Source organism: Bombina bombina, chromosome 2, assembly GCF_027579735.1.
Source record: "Bombina bombina isolate aBomBom1 chromosome 2, aBomBom1.pri, whole genome shotgun sequence".
Lineage (NCBI taxonomy): Eukaryota > Metazoa > Chordata > Amphibia > Anura > Bombinatoridae > Bombina > Bombina bombina.
In genome coordinates, this window is record NC_069500.1 from 1290472723 (window position 1) to 1290493708 (window position 20986).

General features: G+C 40.6%; 1 protein-coding gene across 1 annotated transcript in view; it reads left to right on the top strand.

Annotated features, from left to right (window-relative positions):
- Positions 1 to 301: 301 nt before the first annotated feature.
- The window catches only part of TAPT1 (transmembrane anterior posterior transformation 1), a 287059-nt gene continuing 266374 nt past the window's right edge, over positions 302 to 20986 (top strand). The window contains exons 1-2 of the mRNA XM_053704116.1: positions 302 to 597; positions 18962 to 19092. Coding sequence (XP_053560091.1) covers positions 441 to 597; positions 18962 to 19092 — 288 coding nt within the window. The 5' untranslated portion in view covers positions 302 to 440. The remainder of the gene's footprint in view (positions 598 to 18961; positions 19093 to 20986) is intronic.

Below are 20986 nucleotides of genomic sequence, written 5' to 3' on the forward strand. Positions count from 1 at the left end.
CAACTTTTAACGCTCACTTAATATAAATATGCAATACTGCTTTCTAGATATTTGCTTCTGTTTCTACTTATTTTCTGCATAACGTATGCTTTAATACAAAAAAATAAATAAAGATTAATTTGAAAAATGTGTGTAAATCCAAATGTAGACGCAAAGGTGAACTGCTTAGAATAAAAACAATTCAACAGACACTTATGCGGTAGGGACCAGACACAGTTCGAAAACACGTGACTTTGTTTTGACAGATAGAAAGGTAATGGCACACTTCCCAAAAGAAAGAGGGCTGCCGTTGACTTCATGGCCCTCCCACACACAGCGCAGTTATCGTCCTCACAACAGCAAGATTAAAACAAATACAAGCTCTGGTATGGGCGCTATGTGATGACGCATGGTGTTTGGTGAGACACTGTCAGTTTTGATAGTGGCCGCCGCTGGTGGGGATGGCAGATGCGGCGGCTCTGAACGGGGAAGACAAGGAGGAGGATGGAGGGAAGAAACCGAGGACAGCTGCTACGGGGCCGACGGAGACTTTGGGCTTCTACGAGAGTAGCGATTGGAGTCTGGGGGAAGCAAAGAGGAAGAAGCAGAGTCTGTCAGGTGAGGGGAGCAAGGATAGTAAGCATGAGATATGGGGTAGCGGAGGAAGGATGGGAAACCGAGGTTGTTGTCAGGTGAGTAAAGGAAGGAAGTAGAACCTAACAGAACAGGCTGCACAAACTGTCAGATTTGGGAGGAAGAATAGCACAGCAGCTGGCAGGTAGATATGTGAATCAGAGCCTGTCGTTAAAGGGAAGGAAGGATTGCAACACTATCTTATATATTAAGAGAGTAGGGATGAGAGCAGGAGCCAACAGTTTGAGGGAGTAAGGAAGAGAGCAGGAGCCTACAGGGTCAGGGAGCAAGGATGGGAATAGGAGCCAACAGTGTAAGGGAGTAATGCTGAGAGCAGTAACCACAGGGTCAGGAGCTGAATGGTTTTGGAAGTAAGGAATAGAACAGGAGATTACAGTTTGAGGGAGGAAGGATGGGTGCAGGAGCTGATAAGTTAAGGGAGGAAGAACAGGAGCCATCAGGTTTGATAGAGGAATAATGGGAGCAGCAGGAGCCAACAGGTTTTTTATGGAAGACAGATGGAAGCAGGTGCCCAACAGGTTTGAATGATGTAGGAAGGGTGGGGGCAGGAGCCCAACAGGTTTGATGGAGGAAGGGTGGGGGCAGGAGCCCAACAGGTTTGATGGAGGAAGGGTGGGGGCAGGAGCCCAACAGGTTTGATGGAGGAAGGGTGGGGGCAGGAGCCCAACAGGTTTGATGGAGGAAGGGTGGGGGCAGGAGCCCAACAGGTTGATGGAGGAAGGGTGGGGGCAGGAGCCCAGCAGGTTTGATGGAGGAAGGGTGGGGGCAGGAGCCCAGCAGGTTTGATGGAGGAAGGATGGGAGCAGGAGCCCAGCAGGTTTGATGGAGGAAGGATGGGAGCAGGAGCCCAGCAGGTTTGATGGAGGAAGGATGGGAGCAGGTGCCCAGCAGGTTTGATGGAGGAAGGATGGGAGCAGGAGCCCAGCAGGTTTGATGGAGGAAGGATGGGAGCAGGAGCCCAGCGGGTTTGATGGAGGAAGGATGGGAGCAGGAGTCCAGCGGGTTTGATGGAGGAAGGATGAGAGCAGGAGCCCAGCGGGTTTGATGGAGGAAGGATGGGAGCAGGAGCCCAGCGGGTTTGATGGAGGAAGGATGGGAGCAGGAGCCCAGCGGGTTTGATGGAGGAAGGATGGGAGCAGGAGCCCAGCGGGTTTGATGGAGGAAGGATTGGAGCAGGAGCCCAGCGGGTTTGATGGAGGAAGGATGGGAGCAGGAGCCCAGCGGGTTTGATGGAGGAAGGATGGGAGCAGGAGCCCAGCGGGTTTGATGGAGGAAGGATGGGAGCAGGAGCCCAGCGGGTTTGATGGAGGAAGGATGGGAGCAGGAGCCCAGCGGGTTTGATGGAGGAAGGATGGGAGCAGGAGCCCAGCGGGTTTGATGGAGGAAGGATGGGAGCAGGAGCCCAGCGGGTTTGATGGAGGAAGGATGGGAGCAGGAGCCCAGCTGGTTTGATGGAGGAAGGATGGGAGCAGGAGCCCAGCGGGTTTGATGGAGGAAGGATGGGAGCAGGAGCCCAGCGGGTTTGATGGAGGAAGGATGGGAGCAGGAGCCCAGCGGGTTTGATGGAGGAAGGATGGGAGCAGGAGCCCAGCGGGTTTGATGGAGGAAGGATGGGAGCAGGAGCCCAGCGGGTTTGATGGAGGAAGGATGGGAGCAGGAGCCCAGCGGGTTTGATGGAGGAAGGATGGGAGCAGGAGCCCAGCGGGTTTGATGGAGGAAGGATGGGAGCAGGAGCCCAGCGGGTTTGATGGAGGAAGGATGGGAGCAGGAGCCCAGCGGGTTTGATGGAGGAAGGATGGGAGCAGGAGCCCAGCGGGTTTGATGGAGGAAGGATGGGAGCAGGAGCCCAGCGGGTTTGATGGAGGAAGGATGGGAAAATGAGCTGGCAGATGAGAAGAAAGAGGAATAGAAGCAGAGGCTGCTGGGTGAGGTGGAGGAGGAAAAGAAGTTGAGGCTACTGGTTGAGGTATAGGAGGGATAATATATTATAAAGCATCTCATAGCCACTGGTTACACTCATTGTGATGCTTAATGGTCGGAGTTTACACAATAAAATTGAAAGAATAAAGCATAGAAACTGGAACTGCAAAATAAGACCTTTTTTTAAAAAAAATATTTTAATGAGGCAATGGTTTGTAGATATATATGGAAGTAAGGAAATATCTCACAAAGCCATGTAATACTAGAATACAAAGTGTAAACAGTGCAATGCTAAATCGGAACTCTCACTAGACAATAAAATGGTGCTTGCTACACTTCTTCTTTTTTTTTTTTTTTTTTAAGCAGCTTGGTTGTGTGACTAACGCTGCCAATTGGAACTAAGGCAGTTTCCACTCAGGATCTGCAGTGCTCTGCGGGTTCCCGAGTGGTACTTCTACTATATGTTTAAGGGGACAGTCAAGTCCAAAAAAAACTTTCATGATTCAAATAGGGCATGCCATTTTAAACAACTTTCCAATTTTGCTTTGTTCTTTCGGTATTCTTAGTTGAAAGCTAAATCTAGATGGTTCATATGCTAATTTCTTCGACCTTGAAGGCCGCCTCTAATCTAAATGCATTTTGACAGTTTTTTTTCACCACTAGATGGCATTAGTTCATGTGTGTCATATAGATAACATTGAGCTCATGCACGTGAATTTACCGAGGAGTGAGCACTGATTGGCTAAAATGCAAGTCTGTCAAAATAACTGAAATAAGGCAGTCTGCAGAGGCTTAGATACAAGGTAATTACAGAGGTAAAACGTGTATTATAACTGTTGGTTATGCAAAACTGGGGAATGGGCAATTAAGGGAGTATCTATCTTTTAAAACATCAAAAATTCTGGTTGACTGTTGACTGTCCCTTTAACTTCTTTGCAGCAGTTAGACACATAAAGGTACAGTGTCGCTAGAATTAAAGTGTGTACATTTTCTAGCAAGGCTGTGTAGTTTCTCATTTCTCAGCCAGTAGTGATAGTATGGGCTTAAGTTAAAGCGGGTTTTGCTCAAGTACGCAATTCAGACACACATTAGATCACACTGACAAACTTCACTAAAAATAGACCTCTTTTCACTGGAAGCAATTTTGCAAGAAACACCTCTTTGAAAGATTTAATAGGTTTTGTTCTAACTTTTCTTGCTCATGCAATTTGCTTTCAGTGCTGGGGTAGACCTCATGCACGTGCATCCTCCAATTACAGGTGTTAAGTTTGGTGTTAAGATACTTCACTGTTCTGTTGCTCTTTCTCAGTTTAGTGCTTTTGACAGTTTGGCTTTTATTTTCAGTCAGGAATATAGTTTATAGTCCACGACACACACTTACTTTAGTGCACTGGTTTTCAAACCTGTCCTCAGACCTCCCTAACGGGCCACATTTTGAGGATATCTGAACTGGCCCACAGGTGAAACAATCAGCTAATTGGTAAACACTTATTTTACCTGTGCTCATCTAAGTCAATCCTGAAAACCTGGACTGTTGGGGAGGTCTGAGGATAGGTTTGAAAAACAGTGCTTTGGTGTATACCATTTAATTTGTGTACCTTGTGTTATATACATGGAATTCTGTAAATATTGGTTTAGACCAGCGGTTCTCAAACTGCGGGGTGAGAGCAGGCTAGGGGTGGCGCGGGAACAGTACTGCGCCAATCCAAAGAGGAGTCTGGCAGAGAAGGTGTGCAGATGCGGCTCATATAATAAGGTTAATCTGCTATTAGTGTTATAAGGTAGTGCTATTATGTTCCATTCTATATTTCCCCTAAGGTGTGCCGTAAAAGTCCGGTGTAGCACGGATTGATCTGTTTCCTGTGCTACATTGAGAGCTGCAAGTGGCACTGTGAGGAGGCTGAGTGAGCCGTAAGGCAGATGACACTTTGAAAGGGGAGAGACTGAGTGAAGCAGTGAGACATAAGGTGGAAGCACTATGAGGGGGTGAAAGCGGAGTCATGATACGGGAGAGAAGGGGAACTTGATGTTTGTGTTACTGGGGGTGTGCGGTGCGGGTGTATGCAATGTGTGTAGTATTTTTGGGGTAACAGACTCTGCATTGCTAAGCTCTTGTATGATAAATTGTGTAGGGATGCACCGAAATTTCGGCCGCAGAAAGTTTCGGCCGAAAATGGCATTTTTGGCTATTTCGGTTTTCAGGTTTTTTGCCTGTTATTTTCGGTAAAATTGTGTTGCTTCTTCTTGTTAAATGAGTCATTACAATGTAGAATTTTCACATGAAAAGTTTCAACATTTATGTTTGTGCTGACCATTGTTTGTATAAGTATACTTTGTTATGTATTGGATATCCAATAAAAGAAATAAAAAAATAAAATAAAAAAAAAATTGTGTTGCATGTTTCAAATTTGATGCTAGCCTAGAGCTGCTGTTTAAGGTTATTACTTGATTTACTGTTCTGCATATAATGAGTGTTCTAGGACTATACTTTATTTGGATAATTGGTAAAAAAAAACTGTTAAATATGATTCTGTTACATAGAACTAAATGAAGAATAATACAGTATATTGATATTTATAATTGTTTTAAGTAGGGATGCACCAACATTTTGATCGCAGAAACATTTTGGCCAAACAGGGCATTATTTTTTTCATGTTTTTTTTTTCTTGGTAAAATTATTGTGTAGCATATTATTGTTTTAAGATAATTTTTGTCCAATTTTAGTGTATTACTTTCAATTAAAGTGTGGGCTTTTTTTATAGGCTCTAATTATGCAAAAAAAAAAAAATTTTAAAAATGAATTTGAAAAAATACATTTTCGGTATCAGTTTCGGTTTTCGGCCAAGTGCATCCCGGATTTTCGGATTCGGTTTCGGTCCAGAATTTCCATTTCGGTGCATCACTACAATTGTGCTCTTGTGAGGGTTAACCCCTTTAGTTGCCAGTGAAACAAAACTGGTATCTAAATCTAACCCTTTTGTCCATAATTTAAAATTTTCATTCCTAGAACTGCACATGCAGCAATAATATAACTAATGTCAGAAACAGCTGTGTTAATGTGTTTGTCTATATGAGATTGATATTGTGTGTGAGATATTTTGTGTGTGTGTATTTCTGCAATTTGAAGCATTTCAAAGCACACTGTTTTAAAAATTTTTTTATCTATTGCGGAGGGTTCTCATATTGAACCTTTCTCCAAAGGGGGAGGCCCACTGGACTCTGGATTTATCTTTTGGCAACTCTAATGTAGTTTCTAAATATCAGTGTCTCTGCTCTTTGCTAAATGTTATTTCAGATTTTTTTTTTTTCCTCTTTTACATTGTTTTTCTTGTTTATTCCCTATAATAATTGCATCATTTGTCAGAAATTGATATCTGCCATTTCTGTAAGTTTTTGTGGTCTTCAGAATGTTTGCATTGGAAATCCTTTTAATTTTTTTTTTTTTTTTTTTTTACGTTTCTGAAATGAATGCATTTCTCATCAACTTTAGAGAAGTCTCAAATTTGCACAAGATCATAATTGATTCCATGTATGTATAAAAGCGGTAGCGTGTTCATTCATTTTTATCCCTTAGCTAAAAAAACATCTTTGGTAGCCAGTGATTTAAAACAACCAATACAGAATGTGTTGAAATTATAACTCTTAGGGATGTTCAAGTATTGTTTGAAAGTAGTTGCTTCTAGAAAATTAAGGATGTTTCCAATTGTTCTTACAAGGTTTTTTTTTTTTGCACTGATTTATCATAAATAATGAAAGGAAAATTAATTTTGAAACTTTTTTTTTTTTTTTTATAAAGGGACAGTAAAGTCATAATTACATTCATGTCATGATTTAGACAGAACATACAATTTTAAACAACTTTCCAATTTACTTCTATTTATTTAATTTGCTTCCTTCTCTTGTTATCCTTTGCTGGAAGGCTTATCTAGTTAAGCTCAGGAGTGGCAAAGAACCTAGCTTCTAGCTACTGATTGGTCTCTGCATATACTGTATATACTGATTGTCATTGGCTCACCCATGTGTTTAGTTATAAACCAGTAATGTATTGCTGCTCCTTCAATAAACAACAAAAGAATGAAGCAAATTAAAAAGTTGTTTAAAATTGTATGTTCTATCCAAATCATGAAATAATTTTTTTGGGGTTTCATGTCCCTTTAATAACTAATTTTAGCATTTAGACCTATGTGATCCATATGGTAAAACTATTAAAAAACAAAGTTCCTGTTAACAAATTCTGTATCAGGGAGATTTAATCTCTGAAGAGGAGGCTGTTAAAATACCAAGTCATTGCACTTGGCAGTATATTAGACTGGTATTGCACTTCAGTGACCTTGTTTTTTTATATGCTGCATTATGAGTTCAGTAGCTTTGCATACAGAAAATGAAAATATTTCATTTATAAATACTGTATCTGCAGCTCCTAGTGATTTACCTCTGGTTCCTTAATATTTATGAATATTCTACATATGTCTGTATACAAGAAAAAAATTTGCTTGGCAAATAAAAATGGGGAATTTAGGAAGTAGCAAACGCCTGCAACAAGGTACCATTATGCTGCAATTCTAGATCAAATGGCAAATCTATCTAAATAGTCCCAAAATACTGTGGGGTGCAAGCCGAGGCAGCAAACTAATCGGCCCTTAAAGGGACAGTAAAGTCATAATTGGACATTCATAATTTAGACAGAGCATACAATTTTAAACAACTTTGCAACCTAGGTTCTAGCTGCTGATTGTGGGGAGATATATATATATATATATATATATATATATATATATATATATATATATATATATATATATATATATATATATATATATATATATATATATATATATATATATATAAACAGTGTGGAAGAAGTGCACTCTCAGGGTTTGTATAGAGAAAAATATTTTCTTTATTCTTAGAACATTAATACATGGTCGACGTTTCGGCCCTCAGTTGGGCATTCATCAGGACAGGTATTATCTGAAAGACAAACATATAAACAAATACTAGAAACATAGAATGATAGAAACAATACGCCACAAGACACAAACTAAATATATCACCATCACCAATAAAATTAAAAAACAGACTGCAGTCTGTAATGGGAATAATCCAACCTTCAACAAAGGATACCCTAAGAACAAACCAAGGGCATGCAGGATAAAGGAGCAAAGACAGATAAAGATAATATGTTACCATATCAGAGCACTGGATATGTGTATGTCCAAGAAGGACATAGAGAAATAGCGCTGCGAGGGTACCGCAGCTAACATGGGTCAGTCAGAGACCGCAAATACGTCAAGTATAGACACAGGGATTTAACCCACAGCGAGCTGTATAACTTAGAAGGGCGCTCACAGCCACACTGATATACAGCATATACGTTAGCATTGATGCAGTCTGTATACCTCAACACCATTCTGTCTTGCTTTGTTGCCGTGTATGCCCACAGATTGCCCTAAGGTATTCTTATCTCATAATTGTTCTTTGATATCCTTTGTTGAAGGTTGTTAGATCTCAGACAGCACAGTCTATTTAGACATTGTTATTCTTGTTTGCTCCACTGTAACATATTATCTGTATCTGTCTTTGCTCCTTTATCCTGCATGCCCTTGGTTTGTTCTTAGGGTATCCTTTGTTGAAGGTTGGATTATTCCCATTACAGACTGCACAGTCTGTTTTTTTAATTTTATTGGTGATGGTGATATAGGTAGTTTGTGTCTTATGGCGTATTGTTTCTATCATTCTATGTTTCTAGTATTTGTTTATATGTTTGTCTTTCAGATAATACCTGTCCTGATGAAGGCCCAACTGAGGGCCGAAACGTCGACCATGTATTAATGTTCTAAGAATAAAGAAAATATTTTTCTCTATACAAACCCTGAGAGTGCCCTTCTTCCACACTGTTCTCTAACTATCTCTCATAAGGATTGCACCCAGGTTGTGGCTGCCCCACCTGGTTGGAGTGCTGGGCTATCGCGATCCCATACACGGCGCAGGTTTCGGCGCAAGCATGGGAACCTGCGCCGCCTGTAATTTCACCTTAACTAGGTACAATAGCTATTAAATAGTTATTAACTATTTAATAGCTACCTAGTTAAAATAATTACATAATTACCTGTAAAATAAAACCTAACCTAAGTTACAATTGCACCTAACACTACACTATCATTAAATAAATTAACTACAATTACCTAAAATTAAATACAATTAAATAAACACTAAATTAAAGAAAATAAAAAATTACAAGAAGTTTAAACTAATTACACCTAATCTAAGCCCCCTAATAAAATAAAAAAGCCCCCCAAAATAATAAAATGCCCTACCCTATACTAAATTACAAACAGCCCTTAAAAGGGCTTTTTGAGGGGCATTGCCCCAAAGTAATCGGCTCTTTTAACTGTAAAAAAATAAATACAACCCCCCCCCCTCCAACATTAAAACCCACCACCCCCACCCAATCCCCCCTTAAAACACTACCCCATTGAAGATCACCCTACCTTGAGCCGTCTTCATCCGATCCGGGCAGAAGTCTTCATCCAAGCGGCATCTTCTATCTTCTTCCATCCAACGAGGAGCGGCTCCATCTTGAAGACTTCCGATGCGGAGCATCCTTCCTGGCCGACGGACTAACGACGAATGAAGGTTCCTTTAAATGACGTCATCCAAGATAGGATTCTATCAGCCAATCGGAATTAAGGTAGGAAAAATACTATTGGGTAATGCAATTAGCCAATCGGATTGAAGTTCAATCCGATTGGCTGATCCAATCAGCCAATAGGATTGAGCTTGCATTCTATTGGCTGATTGGAACAGCCAATAGAATGCTAGGTCAATCCGATTGGCTGATTGCATCAGCCAATAAGATTTTTCCTACCTTAATTCCGATTGTCTGATAGAATCCTATCAGCCAATCGGAATTCAAGGGACACCATCTTGGATGATGCATAAATGTGCAGTCACCAATCAGCAGCTTACTCCCAGCTCATGAGCCTACCTTGGTATGCTTTTCAATAAAGGATACCAAGAGAACTAAGCTAATTAGATAATTAGAAGTAAATTGGAAAGTTGTTTAAAAAATTGAATTATGAATGAAAAATTGTGGGTTTCACATCCTTTTTTAATCATCTTTTGTTTTCAGTACTAAAAATATGTATCCAATCCATTTTCTGGCTGAACAGAGATTTTACATACATGTTTCTAGCACGGAACTCTGAAAGTGCATTTTTGCATCATAATTAGCTATCACTTTAAATTGTGGTAAATCATCTCCATGGTAATATACAGGGGTAGTAGTTTTATTAATGGTTGCTGGGGAGAATGTTAAATAATTTTAATACATATTTATCTCGATTTTAAACTGTTAAAGGGACATGAAATGCAAAATATTTTTTAAAGATTCGGCTTACAGTTTTAAACAACTTTCCAATGTATTTCTGTTATATAATTTGGTTCATTCTCTTGGTATCGTTTGTTGAAGAAACAGCTATGCACATGGGCAAGCCAATAACATGGGGCATATATGTACAGCCACCAATCAGCAGCTCCAGAGCCTACCTAGGTACATCTTTCAACAAAGGATGGAAAGACACACAAAACAAATTACATAATAGAAATACATTTTATGTTTAAAATTGCATGATCTTTTCAAACCTCTCCTCAGGCCTTCCTAATAGGGCAAATTTTGAGGATATCTGAACTGGAGCTCAGGTGAAATAATTAGCTGATTAATGAACATGGTTCTGTTACCTGCTCTCATCCATGGTAATCCTAAAAATCTGGCCTGTTAAGGAGGGCCGAGGACAGCTTTTAAAACCAGTGGTCTATCTGAATTGTGAAAGAAGAAATTTTGGGTTTCATGGCACCCAAGTGAACAAATGCAGACCTATAAGTTTGAATAATCGAAATGTAAAACATAAAGGGGTAGGAAGCCTTTGTCTCACTAGAACATTTTGTGAATTCTTAGCATTTTAGTTGTGCTAATTCTTTACTCCAGCCCCAAGCACACTTAAAGGCCAGGTTTTCAGGATTTCTGACCTAGAGCACAGGTGAAATATTCAGCTCATCAGGAATTTTTACTCGGGGTAATCCTGAAAATCTGGTCTTAGTGCTTGTGCATTTTCTATAATTGCAGTTATTAGGCAGAACCAGTTTGTGTGGTAATATTACATGCTGCAGCGTGATCATTTCAAGTGGTTTAGGTAACTTTTCTTTTAAACTTTTGGAGATTATTGCTATGACTCTTGGGAAAATCTGTACTTTTGTTTTGCTTGGAATTTTGCACGATAACCTGTGTTTAATGACACGTAAGCTTTAAATGGACATGAAACCCACAGTTTTTCGTTCATGATTCATCTAGAACAGGGGTCAGCAACCTTGGCTCTCCAGATGTTTTAGAACTACATTTCCCATAATGCTTAGGCAGCTTAAAGACACTTAAAGGGACACTGAACCCAAAATTTTTCTTTCGTGATTCAGATAGAGCATGCAATTTTAAGCAACATTCTAATTTACTCCTATTATCAATTTATTTAATAAAACAAGGCATCTAAGCTTTTTTTTTTGGTTTACTCTGGACAGCACTTTTTTATTGGTGGATGAATTTATCCTCCAATCAGCAAGAACAACCCAGGTTGTTCACCAAAAATGGGCCGGCATCTAAACTTGCATTCTTGCATTTCAAATTAAGATACCAAGAGAATGAAGAAAATGTGATAATAGGACTAAATTAGAAAGTTGCTTAAAATGTCATGCTCTATCTGAATCACAAAATAAATATTTTGGGTTCAGTGTCCCTTTAAGCAGCATGGGAAATGTAATTCTAAAACAACTGGAGAGCCAAGGTCGCTGACCCCTGATCTAGAACATGCCATTTTAAACCATTTTTAATGTACTTATATTGTCAACTTTTTCTTTGTTCTCTTGTTATTTTTTGTTGAAAAAAGCTCAGCAGCACGCATGTATCTGGAGCACTATACGGCAGCAGTATTGCAAGAATGTTATCCTTTTGCAACAGCACTAGATGTCAGCACTAATTCCTGCCATGCAGTGCTTCAGACACCTAAGTATTTTTTCAACAGAGAATACCATGAGAACAAAGCAAATTTGAAAACAGAAGTCATTTGGAAGCTTTTTTTTTTAATTATATGCTCTGTCTGAATCTCAAAATAAATTGTTTGGGTTTCATATCCCTTTTATTTATATAACAAATGTTTTTGTTCTGCCCTACAATAGAGGTCGATTTACATTTAAATACATAGAAAACTGCAGTGACAGTTACTGCTTACAATATAGAGCTTGTGATATTGTTTGCAACAAAAGGAAAGAAAACACTGGCATGATAGCAGATTGGTAAAAGGCCAATCGTGTGTTCGAATAACACATGAGATAGAGGACAGCAGGTTTTGTAGGATATAGATAGTAACTCTTGCTTTGCCAAATTGTTTCACAACCCTGTGCTAAAGCCTTTTTCTCCAACATAGGTGTGTCCGGTCCACGGCGTCATCCTTACTTGTGGGATATTCTCTTCCCCAACAGGAAATGGCAAAGAGCCCAGCAAAGCTGGTCACATGATCCCTCCTAGGCTCCGCCTACCCCAGTCATTCTCTTTGCCGTTGTACAGGCAACATCTCCACGGAGATGGCTTAGAGTTTTTTTAGTGTTTAACCGTAGTTTTTATTATTCAATCAAGAGTTTGTTATTTTGAAATAGTGCTGGTATGTACTATTTACTCAGAAACAGAAAAGAGATGAAGATTTCTGTTTGTATGAGGAAAATGATTTTAGCAACCGTCACTAAAATCCATGGCTGTTCCACACAGGACTGTTGAGAGCAATTAACTTCAGTTGGGGGAACAGTGAGCAGTCTCTTGCTGCTTGAGGTATGACACATTCTAACAAGACGATGTAATGCTGGAAGCTGTCATTTTCCCTCTGGGATCCGGTAAGTCATGTTTATTACGATTGTAAATAAGGGCTTCAAAAAGGGCTTATTAAGACTGTAGACTTTTTTTGGGCTAAATCGATTGATTATTAACACATATTTAGCCTTGAGGAATCATTTTATCTGGGTATTTTGATATAATAATATCGGCAGGCACTGTTTTAGACACCTTATTCTTTAGGGGCTTTCCCAAAGCATAGGCAGAGCCTCATTTTCGCGCCGGTGTTGCGCACTTGTTTTGAGAGGCATGGCATGCAGTCGCATGTGAGAGGAGCTCTGATACTTAGAAAAGACTTTCTGAAGGCGTCATTTGGTATCGTATTCCCCTTGGGGCTTGGTTGGGTCTCAGCAAAGCAGATACCAGGGACTGTAAAGGGGTTAAAGTTCAAAACGGCTCCGGTTCCGTTATTTTAAGGGTTAAAGCTTCCAAATTTGGTGTGCAATACTTTTAAGGCTTTAAGACACTGTGGTGAAAATTTGGTAAATTTTGAACAATTCCTTCATGTTTTTTCGCATTTGCAGTAATAAAGTGTGTTCAGTTTAAAATTTAAAGTGACAGTAACGGTTTTATTTTAAAACGTTTTTTGTACTTGTTATCAAGTTTATGCCTGTTTAACATGTCTGAACTACCAGATAGACTGTGTTCTGAATGTGGGGAAGCCAGAATTCCTATTCATTTAAATAAATGTGATTTATGTGACAATGACAATGATGCCCAAGATGATTCCTCAAGTGAGGGGAGTAAGCATGGTACTGCATCATTCCCTCCTTCGTCTACACGAGTCTTGCCCACTCAGGAGGCCCCTAGTACATCTAGCGCGCCAATACTCCTTACTATGCAACAATTAACGGCTGTAATGGATAATTCTGTCAAAAACATTTTAGCCAAAATGAACACTTATCAGCGTAAGCGCGACTGCTCTGTTTTAGATACTGAAGAGCATGACGACGCTGATATTAATATTTCTGAAGGGCCCCTAATTCAGTCTGATGGGGCCAGGGAGGTTTTGTCTGAGGGAGAAATTACTGATTCAGGGAACATTTCTCAACAAGCTGAACCTGATGTGATTGCATTTAAATTTAAGTTGGAACATCTCCGCATTCTGCTTAAGGAGGTATTATCCACTCTGGATGATTGTGACAAGTTGGTCATCCCAGAGAAACTATGTAAAATGGACAAGTTCCTAGAGGTGCCGGGGCTCCCAGAAGCTTTTCCTATACCCAAGCGGGTGGCGCACATTGTTAATAAAGAATGGGAAAGGCCCGGTATTCCTTTCGTCCCTCCCCCCATATTTAAAAAATTGTTTCCTATGGTCGACCCCAGAAAGGACTTATGGCAGACAGTCCCCAAGGTCGAGGGAGCGGTTTCCACTTTAAACAAACGCACCACTATACCCATAGAGGATAGTTGTGCTTTCAAAGATCCTATGGATAAAAAATTAGAAGGTTTGCTTAAAAAGATGTTTGTTCAGCAGGGTTACCTTCTACAACCAATTTCATGCATTGTCCCTGTCGCTACAGCCGCATGTTTCTGGTTCGATGAGCTGATAAAGGCGGTCGACAGTGATTCTCCTCCTTATGAGGAGATTATGGACAGAATCAATGCTCTCAAATTGGCTAATTCTTTCACCCTAGACGCCACTTTGCAATTGGCTAGGTTAGCGGCTAAGAATTCTGGGTTTGCTATTGTGGCGCGCAGAGCGCTTTGGTTGAAATCTTGGTCGGCTGATGCGTCTTCCAAGAACAAGCTACTTAACATTCCTTTCAAGGGGAAAACGCTGTTTGGCCCTGACTTGAAAGAGATTATCTCGGATATCACTGGGGGTAAGGGCCACGCCCTTCCTCAGGATCGGCCTTTCAAGGCAAAAAATAAACCTAATTTTCGTCCCTTTCGTAGAAATGGACCAGCCCAAAGTGCTACGTCCTCTAAGCAAGAGGGTAATACTTCTCAAGCCAAGCCAGCTTGGAGACCAATGCAAGGCTGGAACAAGGGAAAGCAGGCCAAGAAACCTGCCACTGCTACCAAGACAGCATGAAATGTTGGCCCCCGATCCGGGACCGGATCTGGTGGGGGGCAGACTCTCTCTCTTCGCTCAGGCTTGGGCAAGAGATGTTCTGGATCCTTGGGCGCTAGAAATAGTCTCCCAAGGTTATCTTCTGGAATTCAAGGGACTTCCCCCAAGGGGGAGGTTCCACAGGTCTCAGTTGTCTTCAGACCACATAAAAAGACAGGCATTCTTACATTGTGTAGAAGACCTGTTAAAAATGGGAGTGATTCATCCCGTTCCATTAAGAGAACAAGGGATGGGGTTCTACTCCAATCTGTTTATAGTTCCCAAAAAAGAGGGAACGTTCAGACCAATCTTAGATCTCAAGATCTTAAACAAGTTTCTCAAGGTTCCATCGTTCAAGATGGAAACCATTCGAACTATTCTTCCTTCCATCCAGGAAGGTCAATTCATGACCACGGTGGATTTAAAGGATGCGTATCTACATATTCCTATCCACAAGGAACATCATCGGTTCCTGAGGTTCGCATTCCTGGACAAACATTACCAGTTCGTGGCGCTTCCTTTCGGATTAGCCACTGCTCCAAGGATTTTCACAAAGGTACTAGGGTCCCTTCTAGCTGTGCTAAGACCAAGGGGCATTGCTGTAGTACCTTACTTGGACGACATTCTGATTCAAGCGTCGTCCCTTGCTCAAGCAAAGGCTCACACGGACATTGTCCTGGCCTTTCTCAGATCTCACGGATGGAAAGTGAACGTGGAAAAGAGTTCTCTATCTCCGTCAACAAGGGTTCCCTTCTTGGGAACATTAATAGACTCCTTAGAAATGAGGATTTTTCTGACAGAGGCCAGAAAAACAAAACTTCTAGACTCTTGTCGGATACTCCATTCCGTTCCTCTTCCTTCCATAGCTCAGTGCATGGAAGTGATTGGGTTGATGGTAGCGGCAATGGACATAGTTCCTTTTGCACGCATTCATCTAAGACCATTACAACTTTGCATGCTCAGTCAGTGGAATGGGGACTATACAGACTTGTCTCCGAAGATACAAGTAAATCAGAGGACCAGAGACTCACTCCGTTGGTGGCTGTCCCTGGACAACCTGTCACGAGGGATGACATTCCGCAGACCAGAGTGGGTCATTGTCACGACCGACGCCAGTCTGATGGGCTGGGGCGCGGTCTGGGGATCCCTGAAAGCTCAGGGTCTTTGGTCTCGGGAAGAATCTCTTCTACCGATAAATATTCTGGAACTGAGAGCGATATTCAATGCTCTCAAGGCTTGGCCTCAGCTAGCGAGGGCCAAGTTCATACGGTTTCAATCAGACAACATGACAACTGTTGCGTACATCAACCATCAGGGGGGAACAAGGAGTTCCCTGGCGATGGAAGAAGTGACCAAAATCATTCTATGGGCGGAGTCTCACTCCTGCCACCTGTCTGCTATCCACATCCCAGGAGTGGAAAATTGGGAAGCGGATTTTCTGAGTCGTCAGACATTGCATCCGGGGGAGTGGGAACTCCATCCGGAAATCTTTGCCCAAGTCACTCAGCTGTGGGGCATTCCAGACATGGATCTGATGGCCTCTCGTCAGAACTTCAAAGTTCCTTGCTACGGGTCCAGATCCAGGGATCCCAAGGCGGCTCTAGTGGATGCACTAGTAGCACCTTGGACCTTCAAACTAGCTTATGTGTTCCCGCCGTTTCCTCTCATCCCCAGGCTGGTAGCCAGGATCAATCAGGAGAGGGCGTCGGTGATCTTGATAGCTCCTGCGTGGCCACGCAGGACTTGGTACGCAGATCTGGTGAATATGTCATCGGCTCCTCCTTGGAAGCTACCTTTGAGACGAGACCTTCTTGTTCAGGGTCCGTTCGAACATCCGAATCTGGTTTCACTCCAGCTGACTGCTTGGAGATTGAACGCTTGATCTTATCGAAGCGAGGATTCTCAGATTCTGTTATCGATACTCTTGTTCAGGCCAGAAAGCCTGTAACTAGAAAGATTTACCACAAAATTTGGAAAAAATATATCTGTTGGTGTGAATCTAAAGGATTCCCTTGGGACAAGGTTAAGATTCCTAGGATTCTATCCTTCCTTCAAGAAGGATTGGAAAAAGGATTATCTGCAAGTTCCCTGAAGGGACAGATTTCTGCCTTGTCTGTGTTACTTCACAAAAAGCTGGCCGCTGTGCCAGATGTTCAAGCCTTTGTTCAGGCTCTGGTTAGAATTAAGCCTGTTTACAAACCTTTGACTCCTCCTTGGAGTCTCAATTTAGTTCTTTCAGTTCTTCAGGGGGTTCCGTTTGAACCCTTGCATTCCGTTGATATTAAGTTATTATCTTGGAAAGTTTTGTTTTTAGTTGCAATTTCTTCTGCTAGAAGAGTTTCAGAATTATCTGCTCTGCAGTGTTCTCCTCCTTATCTGGTGTTCCATGCAGATAAGGTGGTTTTACGTACTAAACCTGGTTTTCTTCCAAAAGTTGTTTCTAACAAAAACATTAACCAGGAGATTATCGTACCTTCTCTGTGTCCGAAACCAGTTTCAAAGAAGGAACGTTTGTTGCACAATTTGGATGTTGTTCGCGCTCTAAAATTCTATTTAGATGCTACAAAGGATTTTAGACAAACATCTTCCTTGTTTGTTGTTTATTCCGGTAAAAGGAGAGGTCAAAAAGCAACTTCTACCTCTCTCTCTTTTTGGATTAAAAGCATCATCAGATTGGCTTACGAGACTGCCGGACGGCAGCCTCCCGAAAGAATCACAGCTCATTCCACTAGGGCTGTGGCTTCCACATGGGCCTTCAAGAACGAGGCTTCTGTTGATCAGATATGTAGGGCAGCGACTTGGTCTTCACTGCACACTTTTACCAAATTTTACAAGTTTGATACTTTTGCTTCTTCTGAGGCTATTTTTGGGAGAAAGGTTTTGCAAGCCGTGGTGCCTTCCATCTAGGTGACCTGATTTGCTCCCTCCCTTCATCCGTGTCCTAAAGCTTTGGTATTGGTTCCCACAAGTAAGGATGACGCCGTGGACCGGACACACCTATGTTGGAGAAAACAGAATTTATGTTTACCTGATAAATTACTTTCTCCAACGGTGTGTCCGGTCCACGGCCCGCCCTGGTTTTTTTAATCAGGTCTGATAATTTATTTTCTTTAACTACAGTCACCACGGTACCATATGGTTTCTCCTATGCAAATATTCCTCCTTAACGTCGGTCGAATGACTGGGGTAGGCGGAGCCTAGGAGGGATCATGTGACCAGCTTTGCTGGGCTCTTTGCCATTTCCTGTTGGGGAAGAGAATATCCCACAAGTAAGGATGACGCCGTGGACCGGACACACCGTTGGAGAAAGTAATTTATCAGGTAAACATAAATTCTGTTTTTTTGTAGTCTTTTGACTCATTAAATGTCAGTTTTTTTTTCTGTGAGGTACTTACATAAATCATACCTTGTTTTTTCCCAGCAGTCATTTTTTGCTGAAATTTCCAATGGCCCCATTGGCCATGCAATTGGCACTTGAGATTTATATGCTCTTTAAATGCCTTATTTGAATGGTTTTGTTTTGGACTTGTGATAAGAGCCCCCTGTTCAGTGTCATCAGTGGCGCATGAGACCTCTCATTTGTCAGACGCTAATGCTGTGTATGTTGTATGCCGGTTTTATGGGATAGTGGCTCCTGTGAAGTCACTGCCATATGATATATAAATAAGTTATTTTTTTTATGGCAATCGCCTACTGACAGTGGTTTGAAATCCCTCATTAGAAAGAGGAAGCCGACCTTTTGTCCAGTTTGGTGTTTCATTCCCTCTGCACATTAAAAGGACTTTAAAACACTTATTGCTTTTATTATTCTTTGCCCCACGCTCCCTCAAGAGTCCCAAAAAATTAAATCTGTATCCTGCAAATTGCCTAAACCAGCTATTTGATTTACAGTTTTTGCAGGGTACAGAATTTGTTTTTGGGCATCAAGTGGGAATGTTTAATAATGTCTCTTTAAATAAAAATCCTGGTACCTTTTTTGGTAATAAACATTTTTTTTGCAGAACACCAAAAACATTTCTAAAAATTATCACTACTTTTTAATGTTTTTTTTTTTATTTGGATAGATTCTAGATAGATTTTAGCTCTTTTCACAAATTGAACCCTTATATTTGTAGATTAATCTTATAATGTGCTTTGTTTTAATGACATAAGTTGTTTTATTTTCTATATTTAAGGAACAAATACCACTTACATTACTTTTGTACTTTATTTACACTGAGCAAACATATCTCAGATATTTAGCAAACTCTTTTGTAAACCTTTTTCCCATTTCAGCACAACCATGTGCAGTGACGCACTTGTATGTCAAGTTACCCTTGATGTGAATTGCTGCATTACTACTCCAGTCATTCTATGGAAAATAGCATGTAATATGCTTTATTCAGCTGCACATTCATTCTTTTTATATTCTCTTTTTTCAGATCTTTCTTTACTGAGATTTATCAGTGCTGAACTGACAAGGGGCTATTTCCTTGAACACAATGAGGCAAAATACAAAGAGAGAAGAGAGCGCGTATACACGTGTCTGCGGATACCCAGAGAGCTAGAAAAGGTATGTAATGACTGTCACACAAAGAGAGAGCTAGATATTTCCACTATTTCATCTGTAATAAAATACAGAGCATTACAAAAACAGTCGAAAATGTGACATTCTGCACTATGTAACAGAATTATTTAACAAAGGATAGTCTTTCCTATTAAAGTGAATGTCAAGTTTGATGAATCGGTGCCCGTTTTTTAAAAACCCTATTAAGAAACAGGGGCAATTTAATTCATTAAACTTTACATTTCACGGCTTGCCCCCCCCCCCCCCCCGCAGGGGAATCCATTGCCTGAGGCACACCGTGATTGGAGGAAGCCGGATTCGTCATTTTTGAAGAGGCTTGCGATGGGCGGGGGATGCGCTGGAGCGACTTTCTAGATTAAAAGGGAAGTATTTTAACAAAACGAGTGAAATGTAAAGTTTGATGAACTAAAGTTCCCCTGTTTTTAATAGGGTTTTTAAAAACCGGGCACTGATTCATCAAACGTGACATTCACTTTAAAAAAGATTTCAAAATACAGAATTTTGTAGCTAAAACTACATTGTATATATTGCGCGTCACAGGCTTGCTGACTAAGCAGCCACCTGTTTCGCCTAGTGCAGGAGCGTACTACATTAAAGGGACATTCCAGCCAAATTTGAATCCATGTGGATGCATTTCAGTTTTGGATAGAAGCATTTTTGTAATAAACATGTATTAGCAAAAATGCTTCTAATAAAAACTAAAGCTGTTTCAAAAGTGTATTTAAAGGGATACTAAACCCCAAAAATTTCTTTCATGATTCAGACAGAGAATACAATTTTAAACAACATTCCAATTTACTTTTATTATCTTATTTGCTTCATTCTTTAGATATTCTTTGTTGAAGAAATAGCATTGCACATGGGTGAGCCAATCAGACAAGGCATTTATGTGCAGCAACGAATCAGCAGCTACTAAGCCTATCTAGATATGCTTTTCAGCAAAATATATCAAGAGAATGAAGCAAATTAGACAATAGAAGTAAATTAGAAAAATGTTTACAATGGCATGCTCTTTCTAAATCATGAAAGAACAAATTTGGGCTTAATGTCCCTTTAAGTTTGCACCGTGCACCAGCATTTTAAACACAGCACTTGCTTAGAGAGCCTAAGGTGCTTGAACCATCTGGTATTGACTCAGTTTGTTAATTGCTGACATAATACAAGTCCTACTTGTGCTCTTAGCAGCTGCAGTATTTAAAATGCTGGTGCACTGAGAACATCTAGCTATGTTTCACATGCAGAGAAAAATATTAACACTAAAACAGTCTAGTGATTACTAGAAGCATTTTTGCTGGTACATGTATATTGCAAAAAATTTTGACCGGAATGTCCCTTTAAGTTAAATACTGCAATTGGGCACTCTGTTGTTAAAAAAAAACAAACAAACAAAAAAAAAACTGCTGCACCAAAGAGGACATCTACTGTTACAAGGTAAGTATAGTTTTAATTGGAAAGGCTATCCTTATGTTACATAATTTTGCATGCCCCTTTAACTTGTATTTGGTATGATTATAGTGTTCATATATTGGATAGTTCTTGCAATAGTTCAAGCAAAGGTATCCTTGTAAACCTCAAAAAGAAAAGGTTACACATCCAAACATAGTGTTATTCTATAGGAATCATTAACCTAAAAAGTCACATATAACTTAAAGGGACATGATACTCATATGCTAAATCACTTGAATTTGATGCAGCATAACTGTAAAAAGCTGACGGGAAAATATCACCTGAGCATCTCTATGTAAAAAAGGAAGATATTTTTCCTCACAATTTCCTCAGCTCAGCAGAGTAAGTTCTGTGTAAAAAGTTATACTCGGCTGCTGTCCAGCTGCAGGTAAAAGAAAAATGAAGAAATGAACAGCAGCCAATCAGCATCAAC